This window comes from Hoplias malabaricus, chromosome 1 (assembly GCF_029633855.1).
Source record: "Hoplias malabaricus isolate fHopMal1 chromosome 1, fHopMal1.hap1, whole genome shotgun sequence".
Taxonomy (NCBI): Eukaryota; Metazoa; Chordata; class Actinopteri; order Characiformes; family Erythrinidae; genus Hoplias; species Hoplias malabaricus.
Genome location: NC_089800.1, coordinates 90,429,561 through 90,446,635, shown reverse-complemented (window position 1 = coordinate 90,446,635; position 17,075 = coordinate 90,429,561). Strand labels below are relative to the sequence as shown.

At 44.4% G+C, this 17,075-nt stretch overlaps 3 protein-coding genes across 8 annotated transcripts in view; 1 reads left to right on the top strand and 2 right to left on the bottom strand.

Moving 5' to 3' along the window:
• fam149b1 (family with sequence similarity 149 member B1) overlaps positions 1-11,839 on the bottom strand; it is a 37,089-nt gene extending 25,250 nt beyond the window's left edge. For 2 of the 3 annotated variants that reach the window (XM_066686127.1, XM_066686144.1), the window contains exons 1-6: positions 11,761-11,839; positions 10,768-10,948; positions 5,172-5,261; positions 4,883-5,000; positions 3,879-4,018; positions 3,652-3,762 (exon numbers count right to left, since the gene is read on the bottom strand). In XM_066686127.1, coding sequence (XP_066542224.1) covers positions 3,652-3,762; positions 3,879-4,018; positions 4,883-5,000; positions 5,172-5,261; positions 10,768-10,814 — 506 coding nt within the window. In that variant the 5' untranslated portion in view covers positions 10,815-10,948; positions 11,761-11,839. Of the gene's footprint in view, positions 1-3,651; positions 3,763-3,878; positions 4,019-4,882; positions 5,001-5,171; positions 5,262-10,767; positions 10,949-11,712 lie in introns of all 3 variants that reach the window. The other variant, XM_066686137.1, reaches the window with a different exon arrangement.
• A 1,265-nt stretch (positions 11,840-13,104) lies between these two features.
• mrpl57 (mitochondrial ribosomal protein L57) lies at positions 13,105-15,174 on the bottom strand. 3 transcript variants are annotated; one of them, XM_066675999.1, is made up of 3 exons: positions 15,067-15,174; positions 14,409-14,438; positions 13,105-13,479 (listed from the first exon to the last, which is right to left on the bottom strand). In XM_066675999.1, the coding sequence occupies exon 3, from the start codon at positions 13,476-13,478 to the stop codon at positions 13,170-13,172; it is 309 nt and encodes a 102-aa protein (XP_066532096.1). In that variant the 5' UTR covers position 13,479; positions 14,409-14,438; positions 15,067-15,174; the 3' UTR covers positions 13,105-13,169. The 3 variants fall into 3 exon arrangements, with proteins under 3 accessions (XP_066532096.1, XP_066532095.1, XP_066532097.1); XM_066675998.1 differs by lacking the exon at positions 15,067-15,174 and adding an exon at positions 14,627-15,046; XM_066676000.1 differs by lacking the exon at positions 15,067-15,174 and adding an exon at positions 14,902-15,034.
• A 111-nt stretch (positions 15,175-15,285) lies between these two features.
• ttc7b (tetratricopeptide repeat domain 7B) overlaps positions 15,286-17,075 on the top strand; it is a 41,262-nt gene continuing 39,472 nt past the window's right edge. For both annotated transcript variants that reach the window (XM_066675996.1, XM_066675997.1), the window contains exons 1-2: positions 15,286-15,418; positions 16,982-17,075. The exon at positions 16,982-17,075 is cut by the window's right edge and continues 61 nt beyond it. In XM_066675996.1, coding sequence (XP_066532093.1) covers positions 15,298-15,418; positions 16,982-17,075 — 215 coding nt within the window. In that variant the 5' untranslated portion in view covers positions 15,286-15,297. The remainder of the gene's footprint in view (positions 15,419-16,981) is intronic.

Below are 17,075 nucleotides of genomic sequence, written 5' to 3'. Positions count from 1 at the left end.
ACAGTCTCTCTGTGTTCCTCTACAGTCTCTCTGTGTTCCTCTACAGTCTCTCTGTGTTCCACTACAGTCTCTCTGTGTTCCTCTACAGTCTCTCTGTGTTCCTCTATGGTCTCTCTGTTTTTCTCTATGGTCTCTCTGTCTTCCTCTACAGTCTCTCTGTGTTCCTCTACAGTCTCTCTGTGTTGCTCTACGGTCTCTCTGTGTTGCTCTACGGTCTCTCTGTGTTCTTACAGTCGCTCTGTCTTCCTCTACGGTCTCTCTGTTTTTCTCTATGGTCTCTCTGTCTTCCTCTACAGTCTCTCTGTCTTCCTCTACAGTCTCTCTGTCTTGCTCTATGGTCTCTCTGTGTCTTCCTCTACAGTCTCTCTGTGTCTTCCTCTACAGTCTCTCTGTGTTGCTCTATGGTCTCTCTGTGTCTTCCTCTACAGTCTCTCTGTGTCTTCCTCTACAGTCTCTCTGTGTTGCTCTATGGTCTCTCTGTCTTCCACTACAGTCTCTCTGTCTTCCACTACAGTCTCTCTGTGTCTTCCTCTACGGTCTCTCTGTGTTGCTCTATGGTCTCTGTGTGTTCCTCTACAGTCCCTCTGTGTTCCTCTACAGTCTCTCTGTCTTCCTCTACGGTCTCTCACTATGTTCCTATTCAGTCTCTCTGTGTTTCTCTACAGTCTCTCACTATGTTCCTCCTCAGTCTCTCACTATGTTGCTCTTCAGTCTTTCTGTCTTCCTCTATGGTCTCTCTGTTTTCCTCTACGGTCTCTCTGTGTTCATCTACAGTCTCTCTGTGTTCCTCTATGATCTCTCTGTGTTCCTCTATGATCTCTCTGTGTTCCTCTATGGTCTCTCTGTGTTCCTCTACAGTCTCTCTGTTTCTCTATGATCTCTCTGTGTTCCTTCAGTCTCTCTGTGTTCCTCTATGGTCACTCTGTGTTCCTCTATGGTCACTCTGTGTTCCTCTATGGTCACTCTGTGTTCCTCTATGGTCACTCTGTGTTCCTCTATGGTCACTCTGTCTTCCTCTGTGGTCACTCTGTCTTCCTCTATGGTCACTCTGTCTTCCTACAATCTCTTACTATGTTCCTCTACAGTCTCTCTGTCCTCCTCTATGGTCTCTCTGTCTTCTTCTATGGTCTCTCTGGCTTCCTCTATGGTCTCTCTGGCTTCCTCTATGGTCTCTCTGTGTTGCTCTATGGTCCCTCTGTGCGGCTCTATGGTCTCTGTGTCTTCCTCTACAGTCTCTCTGTGTTCCCCTACAGTCTCTCTGTGTTGCTCTTTGATCTCTCTGTGTCTTCCTCTACAGTATCTCTGTGTTCCTCTATGGTCTCTCTGTTTCCTCTACGGTCTATCTGTGCTGCTCTATGGTCTCTCTGTCTTCCTCTACAGTCTCTCTGTCTTCCTCTACAGTCTCCACGTTTTCTCTACGGTCTCTTCATGTTGCTGTATGGTCTCTGTGTCTTCCTCTACAGTCTCTCTGTCTTCCTCTACAGTCTCTCTGTGTTGCTCTATGGTCTCTGTCTTCCTCTACAGTCTCTTTGTCTTCCACTACAGTCTCTCTGTCTTCCACTACAGTCTCTCTGTGTTGCTCTATGGTCTCTCTGTCTTCCCCTACAGTCTCTCTGTCTTCCACTAAAGTCTCTCTGTCTTCCACTAAAGTCTCTCTGTGTTCCTCTACAGTCTCTCTGTGTTCCTCTACAGTCTCTCTGTGTTCCTCTACAGTCTCTCTGTGTTCCTCTACGGTCTCTCTGTGTTCCTCTACGGTCTCTCTGTCTTCCCCTACAGTCTGTCTGTCTTCCTCTTTAGTCTCTGTGTGTTTCTCTACAGTCTCTCTGTGTTCCTACAGTCTTTCTGTGTTCTTCTACAGTTTATCTGTCTTCCTCTACAGTCTCTCTGTCTTCCTCTACAGTCTCTCTGTCTTCCTCTACGGTCTCTCTGTTTACTCTACGGTCTCTCTGTGTTGCTCTATGGTCTCTGTGTCTTCCTCTACAGTCTCTCTGTCTTCCTCTACAGTCTCTCTGTCTTCCTCTACAGTCTCTCTGTGTTGCTCTACGGTCTCTGTGTCTTCCTCTACAGTCTCTCTGTGTTGCTCTATGGTCTCTCTGTGTCTTCCTCTACAGTCTCTCTGTGTCTTCCCCTACATTCTCTCTGTGTCTTCCTCTACAGTCTCTCTGTGTTGCTCTATGGTCTCTGTGTCTTCCTCTACAGTCTCTCTGTGTTGCTCTATGGTCTCTGTGTCTTCCTCTACAGTCCCTCTGTGTTGCTCTACAGTCTCTCTGTGTTGCTCTATGGTCTCTCTGTCTTCCTCTACAGTCTCTCTGTGTTGCTCTATGGTCTCCCTGTGTCTTCCTCTACAGTCTCTCTGTCTTCCTCTACAGTCTCTCTGTGTTGCTCTATGGTCTCTCTGTTTCTTCCTCTACAGTCTCTCTGTCTTCCACTACAGTCTCTCTGTGTTGCTCTACGGTCTCTCTAGGTTGCTCTATGGTCTCTCTGTGTTGCTCTATGGTCTCTGTGTCTTCCTCTACAGTCTCTCTGTGTTGCTCTACAGTCTCTCTGTGTTGCTCTACGGTCTCTCTGTGTTCCTACAGTCTCTCTGTCTTCCTCTACGGTCTCTCTGTCTTCCTCTATGGTCTCCCTGTCTTCCGCTTTAGTCTCTCTGTGTTTCTCTACAGTCTCTCTGTGTTCCTCTACAGTCTCTCTGTGTCTTCCTCTAAAGTCTCTCTGTGTTCCACTACAGTCTCTCTGTGTTCCTCTACATTCTCTCTGTTTTTCTCTATGGTCTCTCTGTCTTCCTCTACAGTCTCTCTGTCTTCCTCTACAGTCTCTCTGTCTTCCTCTATGGTCTCTGTGTCTTCCTCTACAGTCTCTCTGTGTTGCTCTATGGTCTCTCTGTGTCTTCCTCTACAGTCTCTCTGTGTCTTCCTCTACAGTCTCTCTGTGTTGCTCTATGGTCTCTCTGTCTTCCACTACAGTCTCTCTGTCTTCCACTACAGTCTCTCTGTGTCTTCCTCTACGGTCTCTCTGTGTTGCTCTATGGTCTCTGTGTCTTCCTCTACAGTCCCTCTGTGTTCCTCTACAGTCCCTCTGTCTTCCTCTACGGTCTCTCACTATGTTCCTATTCAGTCTCTCTGTGTTTCTCTACAGTCTCTCACTATGTTCCTCCTCAGTCTCTCACTATGTTGCTCTTCAGTCTTTCTGTCTTCCTCTATGGTCTCTCTGTTTTCCTCTACGGTCTCTCTGTCTTCTTCTACAGTCTCTCTGTGTTGTTCCTCTATGGTCCCTCTTTCTTCCTCTATGGTCTCTCTATGGTCTCTCTGTCTTCCTCTACAGTCTCTCTGTGTTCCTCTATGGTCTCCCTGTGTTCCTCTACAGTCTCTCTGTGTTCTTCTACAGTCTCTCTGTCTTCCTCTATGGTCTTTCTGTCTTCCTGTACGGTCTCTCTGTCTTCCTCTACGGTCCCTCTTTCTTCCTCTATGGTCTCTCTACGGTCTCTCTGTCTTCCTCTACAGTCCCTCTGTGTTCTTCTATGGTCTCTCTGTCTTCCTCTACGGTCTTTCTGTCTTCCTCTACGGTGTCTCTGTCTTCCTCTACTGTCTCCCTGTGTTCCTCTACTGTTTCTCTGTGTTCCTCTACGGTCTCTCTGTGTTCTCAGTAACTCACTCATTGATGTTTTTCTCCAGTGCTGAGCTGATGGAAGTGGAGCTGGGAGACATGGAAGCGAACCACTGAAAACCTTCATCTGTGGGACACACCAACTGCTTCCCAATGATCCTGACAGACAAACACACACACACACACACACACACACACACACAGTGTAAATCAGTGTTAACAGTAGACTCTGGCCTGTACTTTGGTTGGCTCTATGTTTAGGGGCGGTTGGGTACCGGAGGTGGGGGAAGCGCGAGGCCCACTGCTGACATTCATCCTGAAGGTTCTTCTGAACTCCACTTTTACCTTCATACAGTTCCTCGTCGATCTCCTCAAACATCAGCTTCACCTGCCCGGATGCAGCCTTATCAAACTCCTGCCGAGGGGTGCGGGGGCGGGGGTAACAGTAAGAGACAGAGAGACTGAAGTTTACAGAAATGAGTTTAATTTTAATTTTTTCATTAAAAAAATAAAAATAATAATAACAACATGATAATACTGTTCCAAAGACACAAGTTCCCTGCTCCTGAATAAGGGAGTGTCCAGAAGAGCAGTGATTCTAATGAAGAAAGACTGTGAGCTTATCATCACTGATGTTTGGATTTTTATGAGTGCAGCATAAATACTAAATATGTATCTCATAACGTGCAGCATCAATCAACACATTTGTGTGGACAACAAGACATCTGTCCAGTGAAATACCAACAATTTCACACAGATCCAATCTCTCTCTCTCTCAATCTCTCTGTCTCTCTATCCTCTCTCTCTATCCTCTATCCCTCTCTCTTTCTCTCACTCATCTGATTCATCAGTGCTAAATGCTAATCGAGGAGTTTTAAATTCAGTGTGAAATATCTCACACTCTCTGAGTTCCAGTCATCTTCCAAACTCTTAAAGATGTTGGCTGTTTAAACTCCGGGAGCCGTTTCCTGGACAGAGTGTCTCTGTGATGCTCGATAACCTCCACAGAGCCAAACAGACAGAGTGTAGCACTCTACAGGATGTGTAGGGGGCGCTATGACTGCTACTATATAATTATGTTATGTTAGTTTAGCAGGGACAGACGTCCTGTCCAAGGTGAGCCCAATGACTCTGGGTGGGCTCTGGACCCCCACAACCCTGACCAGGATGAAGTGCTTACAAAAGGTGAATGAATGTATTAAGTATTTATTGAGTCACTACAAGCATTTTATTGATGTATTTACACCTCTGGAGTTAGCATCAATGATGCTCTACTTACATCGTAGCCCCAGGAGAAGAGCGAGCTCCTCTCAGTGGAAACTCCTGTGCTCGAATAACTGTGAATCCCCGACCAGGACTGCGCTGAGTCGACAGGACAACTACAGGACCTACAGGAACTGAGAGAGAGAGAGAGAGAGAGAGAGAGAGAGAGAGAGAGAGAGAGAGAGAGACCCAGAGCAATAACAGAACGTAGCAGAGCTGTGCCAAGCCGAAATGACAGCGCTCTAAATAGATCACATAGTTACTCAGTTGTCTGTAAATATAAATATATGTAACGAGAAATGAACCTGCAGTGGCTTGGCGGCGGTTCCTCTGGGTCCAGTTCTGGTGGCTCTGGTAAAGGGTGCTGATCCACACCACTGCGGGAAACACCACGACTACACACACACAAACACACACACTCCAGGTCAGTGTCACTGCAAGGGATGTTATCTTGAGGGCAGGGTGCCATCTGTTGCATTGTTCACAAGTCTATAACCAAACAGTCTCTCCTTGTCTTTGTACTCAAATATCTGTATTTCTGTCTGTCTACCTCTGTACCTGTCTCACTGTCTTGTGACATGGTGGTGTGGTGACACGGTGATGTTGTGACAGTGATGTTGTGACGTGGTGATGATGAGACAGTAATGTTGTGACATGGTGATGATGAGACAGTGATGCTGTGACGTGGTGATGTAACATGGTGATGTTGAGACAGTGATTCTGTGACAGTGATGTTGTGACAGTGATGTGGTGACATGGTGATGTTGAGACAGTGATGCTGTGACATGGTGATGTTGGGACAGTGATGCTGTGACGTGGTGATACTGTGACAGTGATGCTGTGACACAGTGACGTTGTGACAGTGATGCTGTGATGTAGTGATGCTGTGATGTAGTGATGCTGTGACATGATGATGTTGTGACAGTAATGCTGTGACAGGGTGACATGGTGATGCTGTGACACTGATGCTGTGATGTGGTGATGTTGTGACAATGATGTTGTGACAAGGTGATGTTGAGACACGGTGATCTTGAGACAGTGACGCTGTGACGTGTTGATGTTGTGATAGAGTGATGCTGTGACAGTGATGTTGTGACACAATGTTCTGACAGTGATGTTGTGAAACGGTTATGTTGTGACACGATGATGTTCTGACAGTGATGTCGTGACACAGTGATGTTGTGACAGTGATGTTGTGACACAGTGATGTGACAGTGATTTTGTCACATGGTAATGCTCTGACAGTGATGCTGTCACATGGTAATGCTCTGACAATAATGCTGTGACATAGTGATGTTGTGACAGTGATGTTGTGATACGGTGATGCTGTGACACAATGATGTGACACGGTGATGTTGTGACAGTGATGCTGTGACTTAGTGATGTTGTGACACTGATGTTGTGACGTGGTGATATTGTGACAGTGATGCTGTGACACAGTGATGCTGTGACGTACTGATGTTATGACAGTGATGCTGTGATGTGGTGATGTTGTGACAGTGATGCTGTGACGTGGTGATGTTGTGACGTGGTGATGTTGTGACAGTGATGCTGTGACGTGGTGATGTTGTGACAGTGATGCTGTGACGTGGTTATGTTGTGACAGTGATGCTGTGACGTGGTTATGTTGTGACACAGTGATGATGTGATATGGTGATGTTGTGACAGTGATTATGTGACATGGTGATGTTGTGACATTGATGTTGTGATACAGTGATGTTGTGACAGTGATGTTGTGACAGTGATGTTGTGATGTGGTGATGTTGTGACATGGTGATGTTTTGATACAGTGATGTGGCAGTGATCCTGTGACATGGTGATGTTTTGATACAGTGATGTGGCAGTGATCCTGTGATATGGTGATGTTGTGACACTGTGATTTTGTGACAGTGATGCTGTCACATGGTAATGATCTGACAGTAATGCTGTGACGTGGTGATGTGACAGTGATGCTGTAATGTGGTGATGTTGTGACAGTGATGTTGTGACACGGTGATGCTGTGACACAGTGATGTTGTGACAGTGATGTGACATGGTGATGTTGTGACAGTGATGCTGTGACGTAGTGATGTTGTGACATGGTGATATTGTGACAGTGATGTTGTGACAGTGATGCTGTGACAGTGATGCTGAGACAGTGATGCTGTGACATGGTGATGTTGTGACGTGGTGATGTTTTGATAAAGTGATGCTGTGATATGGTGATGTTGTGACAGTGATGCTGTGACACGGTGATGTTGTGACAGTGATGCTGTGACATGGTGATATTGTGACAGTGATGCTGTGACACAGTGATGTTGTGACGTGGTGATGTTGTGACACAGTGATGATGGGACAGTGATGCTGTGATATGGCGATGCTGTGACAGTTATCCTGTGACATGGTGATGTTGTGACACAGTGATGTTGTGACAGTGATGTTGTGACATGGTGATGATGTGACAGTGATGCTGTGATATGGCGATGATGTGACAGTGATGCTGTGATATGGCGATGTTGTGACAGTGATCCTGTGAGGTGGTGATGTTTTGACACAGTGATGTTGTGACAGTGATCCTGTGACACAGTGATGTTGTGACAGTGATGTTGTGACGTGGTGATGCTCTGACATGGTTATGTTGTGACACAGTGATGCTATGACGTGGTGATGTTGTGACACAGTGATGTTATGACAGTGATGCTGTGACATGGTGATGTTGTGACAGTGAGGCTGTGATGAGGTGATGTTGTGACAGTGATGCTGTGATGTGGTGATATTGTGACAGTGATCCTGTGACACGGTGATGTTGAGGCAGTGATGCTGTGAAGTGGTGATGTTGTGACATGGTGATGCTGTGATGTGGTGATGTTGTGACAGTGATGTGACAAGGTGATGTTGTGACGTGGTGATATTGTGACAGTGTTGCTGTGACAGTGATGTTGTGACAGTGATGCTGTGACATGGTGATGTTGTGACGTGGTGATGTTTTGACAAAGTGATGTTGTGAAAGTGATGCTGTGATATGGTGATGTTGTGACAGTGATGCTGTGACACGGTGATGTTGTGACAGTGATGCTATGACATGGTGATATTGTGACAGTGATGCTGTGACATGGTGATATTGTGACAGTGATGCTGTGACACGGTGATGTTGTGACACAGTGATGCTGTGACATGGTGATATTGTGACAGTGATGCTGTGACACGGTGATGTTGTGACACAGTGATGATGTGACAGTGATGCTGTGATATGGCGATGTTGTGACAGTTATCCTGTGACATGGTGATGTTGTGACACAGTGATATTGTGACAGTGATGTTGTGACGTGGTGATGTTGTGACGTGGTGATGATGTGACAGTGATGCTGTGATATGGCGATGTTGTGACAGTGATCCTGTGAGGGGGTGATGTTGTGACAGTGATCCTGTGACGTGGTGATGTTGTGACAGTGATGTTGTGACGTGGTGATGCTGTGACATGGTTATGTCGTGACACAGTGATGATGTGACAGTGATGCTGTGATATGGTGATGTTGTGACAGTGATGTTGTGACACAGTGATGTTGTGACACAGTGATTTTGTGACAGTGATGCTGTGACGTGGTGATGTTGTGACACAGTGATGTTATGACAGTGATGTTGTGACATGGTGATGTTGTGACAGTGATGCTGTGATGTGGTGATGTTGTGACAATGATGCTGTGATGTGCTGATATTGTGACAGTGATCCTGTGACACGGTGATGTTGAGACAGTGATGCTGTGAAGTGGTGATGTTGTGACATGGTGATGCTGTGATGTGGTGATGTTGTGACAGTGATGCTGTGACGTGGTGATATTTTGACAGTGATACTGTGACGTGGTGATATTTTGACAGTGATACTGTGACACGGTGATGTTGTGACAGTGATGCTGTGACATGATGATGTTATGACAATGATGCTGTGATGTGGTGATATTTCGACAGTGGACAGTGATGTTGTGACAGTGATGCTGTGACAGTGATGCTGTGACGTGATGATGTTGTGACAGTGATGCTGTGATGTGGTGATGTTGTGACAGTGATGCTGTGACGTGGTGATGTTATGAGAATGATGCTGTGATGTGGTGATATTTTGACAGTGATGCTGTGACGTGGTGATGTTGTGACAGTGATGCTGTGACGTGGTGATGTTATGAGAATGATGCTGTGATGTGGTGATATTTTGACAGTGATGCTGTGACGTGGTGATGTTGTGACAGTGATGCTGTGACGTGGTGATGTTGTGACAGTGATGCTCAGGACAGATACTGTGATACAGATTTTCAGAAACATTCACTCAGAAAAGCTGCTAATAATCTTGATAATTCCACACTAAAACACAGTACCATCATCAAAAACTTAGGGGTAGCTTTTGATTCGACTCTCACATTTGATACCAGTATATATCCAGCTTACTCAAACTGCCTTTTTCCACTTACTCAATATTGCCAAAATTTGCCATGTTTTATCCTTAAAAGATGCAGAGAAACTAGTGCATGCTTTTATAACTTCACGTCTAGACTACTGCAATGCGCTCCTGGCAGGGAGCTCGTGCAAAGCATTACACTTCAGTAGGCTTCAGTTAGTTCACAGTGCAGCAGCCAGGGTGCTCACTAGAGCTAGAACATTGAACCATATGACCCCAGTTTTCTCGTCTCTACACTGGCTACCCATAAAATTTCGCATTCACTATAAAATACTCCTCTTAGTTTATAAATTTGGCAGAATCTAACTGAACTCCTCATACCTTATCTCCCGTCACATACACTTTGTTCACAGGACGCCCGTCTATTAAGAAAAACACTGTAAGAGGAAGAGCCTTTGTTCACAATGCTCCTGTTCGGGGCTCAGACACACTCTCAATCTTTAAATCTAGATTTAAAACCTACCTTTTCAAACAAGCTTTTGGTTAATCACTCACTCTCAGGTTACTCCTTCTCTATTGGTGTTAGAGCTGGTTTTCATATTATCACTACTCTGTATTACCGTCATACTACCATAGATACAGCTTTTTTAATTAGCTTTCTGGTATCCGCCAACACGCTGTCTGTTGCTGGGTTCTTTTGCCTGACCCGTGGAAACTTTTTTCACAGGACAGTTTTGCCCCTGCTTAACCAAGTCCCTTGATTCCTTCAAAGGTTTCTTCCTGGTGTGTTGAGGGAGATTTTCCTTGCTGCTGTTGCCATTGGCTCACTCATAAGAGGCTTGGACCTGGAGCTCTGAAAAGTTGCTTTGTGACAACTTTCTGTTGTGAAAAGCGCTATATAAATAAAATGTGATTCACTGATTGATCTCAGTTCAGTTCAAATCACTCTCCATATAAACATGTGTTACTGTGTTGTAGTGTTACTGTGTTGTAGTGTTTCTGTGTTGCAGTGTTTCTGTGTTACTGTGTTGTAGTGTTACTGTGTTGTAGTGTTTCTGTGTTGCAGTGTTTCTGTGTTACTGTGTTGTAGTGTTTCTGTGCTACTGTGTTGTAGTGTTACTGTGCTACTGTGTTGTAGTGTTACTGTGTTATTGTGTTGCAGTGTTACTGTGCTACTGTGTTGTAGTGTTTCTGTGTTGTAGTATTACTGTGTTTCAGTGTTACTGTGCTACTGTGTTGTAGTGTTACTGTGTTGTAGTGTTACTGTATTGCAGTGTTACTGTGTTATTGTGTTGCAGTGTTACTGTGTTGTAGTGTTACTGTGTTATTGTGTTGCAGTGTTTCTGTGTTACTGTGTTGCAGTGTTACTGTGTTGCAGTGTTTCTGTGCTACTGTGTTGTAGTGTTACTGTGCTACTGTGTTGTAGTGTTACTGTGTTGCAGTGTTACAGTGTTGTAGTGTTACTGTGTTATTGTGTTGTAGTGTTACTGTGTTATTGTGTTGCTGTTTTACTGTGTTACTGTGTTGATACTCACATGTGTAAGTTGTGTGTGACAGGTTTCCTGCTGTATCTGGAGATCATTACTCTTTATTTGATGTTGTTGTTGAGGTGTGATTAGGTTCTCCGTTCTTCCAGTTGTTCTCCTCGCTGATCTCTTCTCTGTTCTCCGGGCACTAACATCACTGCAGCTCAGGTCTGACAACCCTTACCACATTCTGGCAAACCAAGAGAACCCATCTGAACACCATACAATCAAACATCATAACACCGATATAGAACTCACAAACTGCAACAATAACACTGACTTGAACACACACACTGCAAAATTAAGACAGATCTAGACCACACACACTGCAGCACTGTCACTTATCTAGAACACAGCACTGACACTGATTTAGAACAAAGCATTTACACTGACACTGATCTAGAACACACTCAAACCTTGCAACATTAACACAGACATAGAACACACTCTAGAACAGAAACACACGATGCAACATTAACACTGCTCTAGAACTCACTCCAGGACACAAACACACAATGTCGCATTAACACTGCTCTAGAGCATATTCTCAAATTACATCATTAACAAAGATCTAGAACAGTTTTACACTGCAGTAATAACAATGATCTAGAACACACACACACATTGCAGCCCTGACACTGATCTATAACACACACACAGACACACACACACTGCACCACTGACAGACCTAGAACACACACAATGCAGCACAGACACTAATATAAAGCACACACACGCTGCAGCTTTAACACTGATCTAGAACACACACTGACACACACACACACACATACACACACTGCAGCACGGACATGAATATAAAACACACCCACACGCTGCAACATTAACACTGATCTAGCATACACACACACTGCAGCACGGACATTAATCTAGAACACACTGCAGCATTAACACTGATCTAGAACACACTGCAGCACCGACGCTGACTGCACTCACAGTTCAGCCGCCCTAACGCCGTTATCTAGAATGTGTCCGGTTCTTTACCGTTCCTGTAGAACACAGCCTGGTGAAACGCCGCAGAAATCATCAACAACAATATCACACTGTCATGGAGACCGAGCCGCTCCACCGCACTGCCTCATGGGAGATGTAGTTTTTTAAGTGGATGAGTTTTCCAGCTCCGCTGTTGATCGCCCCCTACTGATCAGGAGACTGCATCTCACTCTGGGATAGAATGTCCACCGCTTCAGAGGAACACGGGATTCGTTTAATCAAACCTATCTAATGTAATCCAGTCCCCATGTGAGATGTTTTTAATAAAACAGAAATGAACGTTACTGTTCAGTCCCGAGGACTGTGTCCTGTAACAGAACTCTGTCTGTCTCTCTGTGCACTGGTCTGTCTAAAGCCGTTTTTGTCTCTATACCATATTTAATCAAAGTCTTACTGCCATATTACAGTGCCATCGAAAACATACGTTATTATTATTTTTAATCACAGTTGAAATGTAAAGGTTTATAGATGAAGTTTGAGTTGATGTATAAGTTTTAATAAAATGTTATGTAGTATTGTCTTGCAGGATAATATGAATAATCAAATACAACTTATTTTAACTTTCATGTTAGTGCTTCACCTCCAGGGTGTGTTCCTGGACCCACCGCGACCCTGAACTGGATAAGGGTTACAGATAATGAATGGATGAATGTTAGTGCTTCAAGGCAGATAATACCTTTCCGGTGACGTCACGAGGCAGCCTCTTTAGACCGTTCATTTGTGATAGGGAGTCTTAATAGGACCCTCCTACCTCGGCCGCAGCCTAGGCTTTGGAGCCCAGCTTGTGTCAGATGTGTTCTTACAGCTCCAAATGTCATTAAACGGTCAGAAATTAAAAGCTGCTGCTTATGTAACTGTTGTGAACATGGAGGGAGCGCACCATCTGCTGGTTTCCTTTCAAACACACTGGACATAGCTGAAATTTATTAGGACAGGCCTCCAGTCCACTTCATTCGGAGGCTGTGAAAACACACCCACTCACCCCATATGTATAGTGTTAATCCCGGCTGTGAAACAGTAGGGGGCGCGCTGAACACGAGCCTATACTTTCAAAGACTGTCAAGGAATCACTTGGTCAAAGTTTTTAAGGGACGGCTATTTTCTGCCCCCTAGTGTACATCATGGAAATAAAGGCTCAGAACTCTAACCAATGAACTTAACAATGCCCTCACAGTAAAGTAGGGTTGTATGTGTGTGTATGTCTATACACAATTTATTTAGTTATTTTTGTCTGTTTTTAAATATCTTGATTTATTTCAAACTTTACTCATAATCCACCTCTGGACGTGTAAACAATGTCAATAACGAGTAAACACAGATGTAAAGAATTAACACATTTAATGAAGAACACAGAGTTTACACAGTTTTTACACAGAGTGTCCGCCATCTTTAGAGCGGTTCTAGCTCCAGGTTCTGGTGGTGTTGAGGTGGTCGAGGTGTTCCGAGACGTATTTGTGTTGCGGGAACTTTGCGCATCTCTGTGCTTTGATGTTTGTCCAGGTCTGTTCCCTTCGAGCAGCTGCGTGACCACGTTCCTGTTCCGAGTTCATGTATGAACGACTGAGCCAGAACTCGTTCTCTGCCTCGCGCTCCAGCTGCTGCAAAGTGTTCCGCTTCATCTGCCACGTGACCACACGAGGGCGCCGGTGCTTCCCTATCCACTGCCGACCAGGAATGCCTTTCCGGAACAAAACCAGGGTCAGGAACATCCTGTAAGCACGCGCACACACACACACAGATTCATAAACATATTAACATGTACATACTTAGACACACAAGATACAGCCGTTTATTCCTACATACAGTTACAGCACAGAAATACTGACACACACAAGCTACAGCCATTTACTCCTACATAGAGTTACAACACTGAAATACTGACACACACCGGCTACAGCCATTTACTCCTACATACAGTTACAGCACCAAAATACTGACACACACCAGCTAACGCCGTTTACTCCTACATACAGTTACAGCACCAAAATACTGACACACACCAGCTACAGCCATTTACTCCTACATACAGTTACAGCACCGAAATACTGACACACACCAGCTACAGCCGTTTACTCCTACATACAGTTACAGCACCGAAATACTGATACACACCTGCTACAGTCATTTACTCCTACATACAGTTACAGCCCTGAAATACTGACACACACCATCTACAGCCGTTTACTCCTACATACAGTTACAGCACCGAAATACTGACACACACCAGCTACAGCCGTTTACTCCTACATACAGTTACAGCACCGAAATACTGACACACACCAGCTACAGCCGTTTACTCCTACATACAGTTACAGCACCGAAATACTGATACACACCAGCTACAGCCATTTACGCCTACATACAGTTACAGCACCGAAATACTGACACACACCAGCTACAGTCCTTTACCTCAGCACTGAAATATTGACACCCACTGGGCTGGGTTTCGTAAAAGCAGAAGTGGTAGAGTGAGCAATACATAGGACACCCTCTCTCCCTGTTGAAATTAACACCAATATGCTTTTGAGTAACTGGGCCCAGTCCTTTATTTAAGGCCTGTAAAATCTCCTTTCAGAGTAAAAGTGGGGCTGAGCATCATCTGATTGAAAATGAAGAAGGATACATTTATAAAGCCTTACTTGTTACAGCAGGTAAATCCGCTCCGAGATCTTGAAACAAATGAGCACATATTATAGTTAGTGTCTTTTATACAACACACAGACAAACACATAATATTCATATATATTACACACAAATTTCTAATATAAAATACACACACGTGTCTATTACGCATATTAAATACATTTATTGATTGAAAGCGCTGAATATTAGTAGATGAAACCCAAGGCATATTTACAGTGTTTCCATGTGTACATTTTACCGCTGTAAGAAAGGACAGTTGGCCACTCAGGGTCCGTCCCTAACGGCTCCTACCTCCCTACGTACTTCACTGCGTCGGTACAAATCTGCAGCTTCTCCCCCTAACTGTGCATTTAGAGATTGATTTAAAAATAAATCTTTAAGCGGAACATTTTTCTTTCTAAAAAATGTGCACTTTTTGGGTGTAAAATTGTCCCGTGTAGTGCACTAGAGAGTGAACATGGAACAGTTTGGAACAGGTTCCATACTCACGAATTTTGGCCTGTGGCTAACTCAGCTCTAATCAAACCTAACGATGAAGGAGTCTCTCCTGCGGCGCCGCAAACGGCCGAGGACAAGAGTAGAGCGGCAAACAACTTTATCCTGACCCCAAAGTGAACATACACATAACAATAGACAAGGATAACATTTAAATACCGAATAAAGTGAAGAACTGGTTCCTGCCGCAGTTTCTCCCTCTCGGCAATGAAGAGCTAGTTTATTTTTTAAACTGACGGTGCTGCCCCCTGCCGGCTGGACTCGCCTCTCTCCGGCCTCTGCTGCAACAACCTCGCTGTTTCCGCAGTTTCAGAGACTGTGTACAGCCTGTGGTCAGGATCACTAATATTCGGGGTTGTATTTTATAAATTTGGCCGGTGTCGGGGTCCGATGGCGGCTCGGAGGTCGGGGTCTCGGCTGGAGGCGGAGATTGAGCGCTGCAGAGGAGAAAATCAGTGGGAGAAAATCCTAGAACTCGTCAAACAGCTGACGGCTAAACCACTGCAGAACGGTGAGGAAGGGGTTAAACTGTCATTACCATTCATTTAATTCATTTAACAGCTTTACCACTTTAAACACAATCACGGGTTTAGGAGTTTAAACCATACATTTTGATTGAAAACGCGAGAATTTATGAGGTGTCATTTTCCGTTCCACCTTAAATGTGTAGTTGATCCACTGAGCGCGTATTATTGCATTTAAGGTGGAACGGAAAATTTAAATCCGACGAAGCCGGTGAGGTAAATATAAGCAACTGTTTAAAATTCCCAATAACTAACACCGCTCTAATATTAATACTGTTATTAAATCAGATTTTACACCGCGTTAGTCTGAGTTTTAATATTTCACTTTTAATCTTTAACTGTTTATTCTCTGTTTACCGAGTTAATAAAATAAGATTTACATTGTACAGGAATCTTCTCCCAGACCCTCATTAATATGTTTTTAAAAAGTTTATATCAGCGAATCATTATTTATTGTTATTTATTGTGAAGTTTTTACATTTTAACACTTCGAAATTTGTTTCAAATATTATTTCATTGTTATTGTGAATTATTATTGTTATTATTATTGTTATTGTGAATTTTTAATGGGAAAATCAACACCTGAAGTGATCAGTAATTAGAATCATACACAAGATTAAGCTCTTCACTGGGGTCATCAGGTCGGCACCTCCCCTCGTCAGTGTTTCACTGAATCAAGTCCACCACACTCCAGAAGCATCAACAGTGAAGTCTGGCGTCACATACCAACCCCACTCCAAGCTTCACAGTCCTTTACCCTTTTACCATCAACAGCTGTAAATCCACACTGGGCTCCCTGGTGACTAGTGCTGTACCCAGCCCCACTGGCACCGTTAATGCATGCTCAGTGCCACCAGTTCCGTGTGAACTTTACATGCTACATCACCAACAATCACAACAGCACCTCTACAGTGCATTTTCCCAAGTAACCTGTGCTCTCCTTATCCACAAGCACTGACTAGACATTTCAGCTCTTTCTGATCACTCCTTCACAGCTGCCCTTGGTTTCCGGCCCCTGATGCCGAACTGCACACGCAGGGATGTGGCAGACTTGGCTACAAATCCCCTAACACCTATCTCCACTGGTCTTACATGTGCCTGCCACCGCCAAGTCCGGGTACTTCAGCTTCTTCCTTTCAAATGCTTCATCTACTGCATCCTCAAATGGAACCGTTAACTCTGTGAATAAACTCTCAGACTGGATTTACTTTAAAAAACCTTCTTCACCTGCTCCTTTTAAAATCTGTTCCTGCTGGGAATTTTTTGCTGGAAAATCCTCAGCTTTAGGGTTGGAGTTAAGGTTATTTACTCTGAGGCAGTTTATTTGCCCCGGAGCAGTTTATTACACTGTGCTCAGTGGACATGAGGTATTAAAGGGTTAATTGTGTTATTAATGAGATTAAAACCTCATACATCCCACAACGTCCCCTACCCCCTGCCCCTGAGTTCACACCGGGTCAGTCTTCAGTGGGCTGGGGGGCAGGTCAAGGTTTGAGGATAGATTCAGGACGATGTGTGCTTGTTGTTTATTGTTTGTTTGTTGTTTACAGATGATGTGAGCGAGCTGTTGCTGGGCGAGGCGAAGCTGCAGCAGTACCTGAAGGAGAACCCAATTAAACAGGGTTCTAGCCCGCGGGGAAACAG

Bases quoted from the DNA above. Each gene is read 5' to 3' on its own strand.
- mrpl57 (XM_066675998.1), bottom strand. The intron at 13,480-14,408 runs GTAAGGCTTTAT...GCGTGCTTACAG, and splicing joins GGATTTACCTGCTGTAACAA to GATGTTCCTGACCCTGGTTT.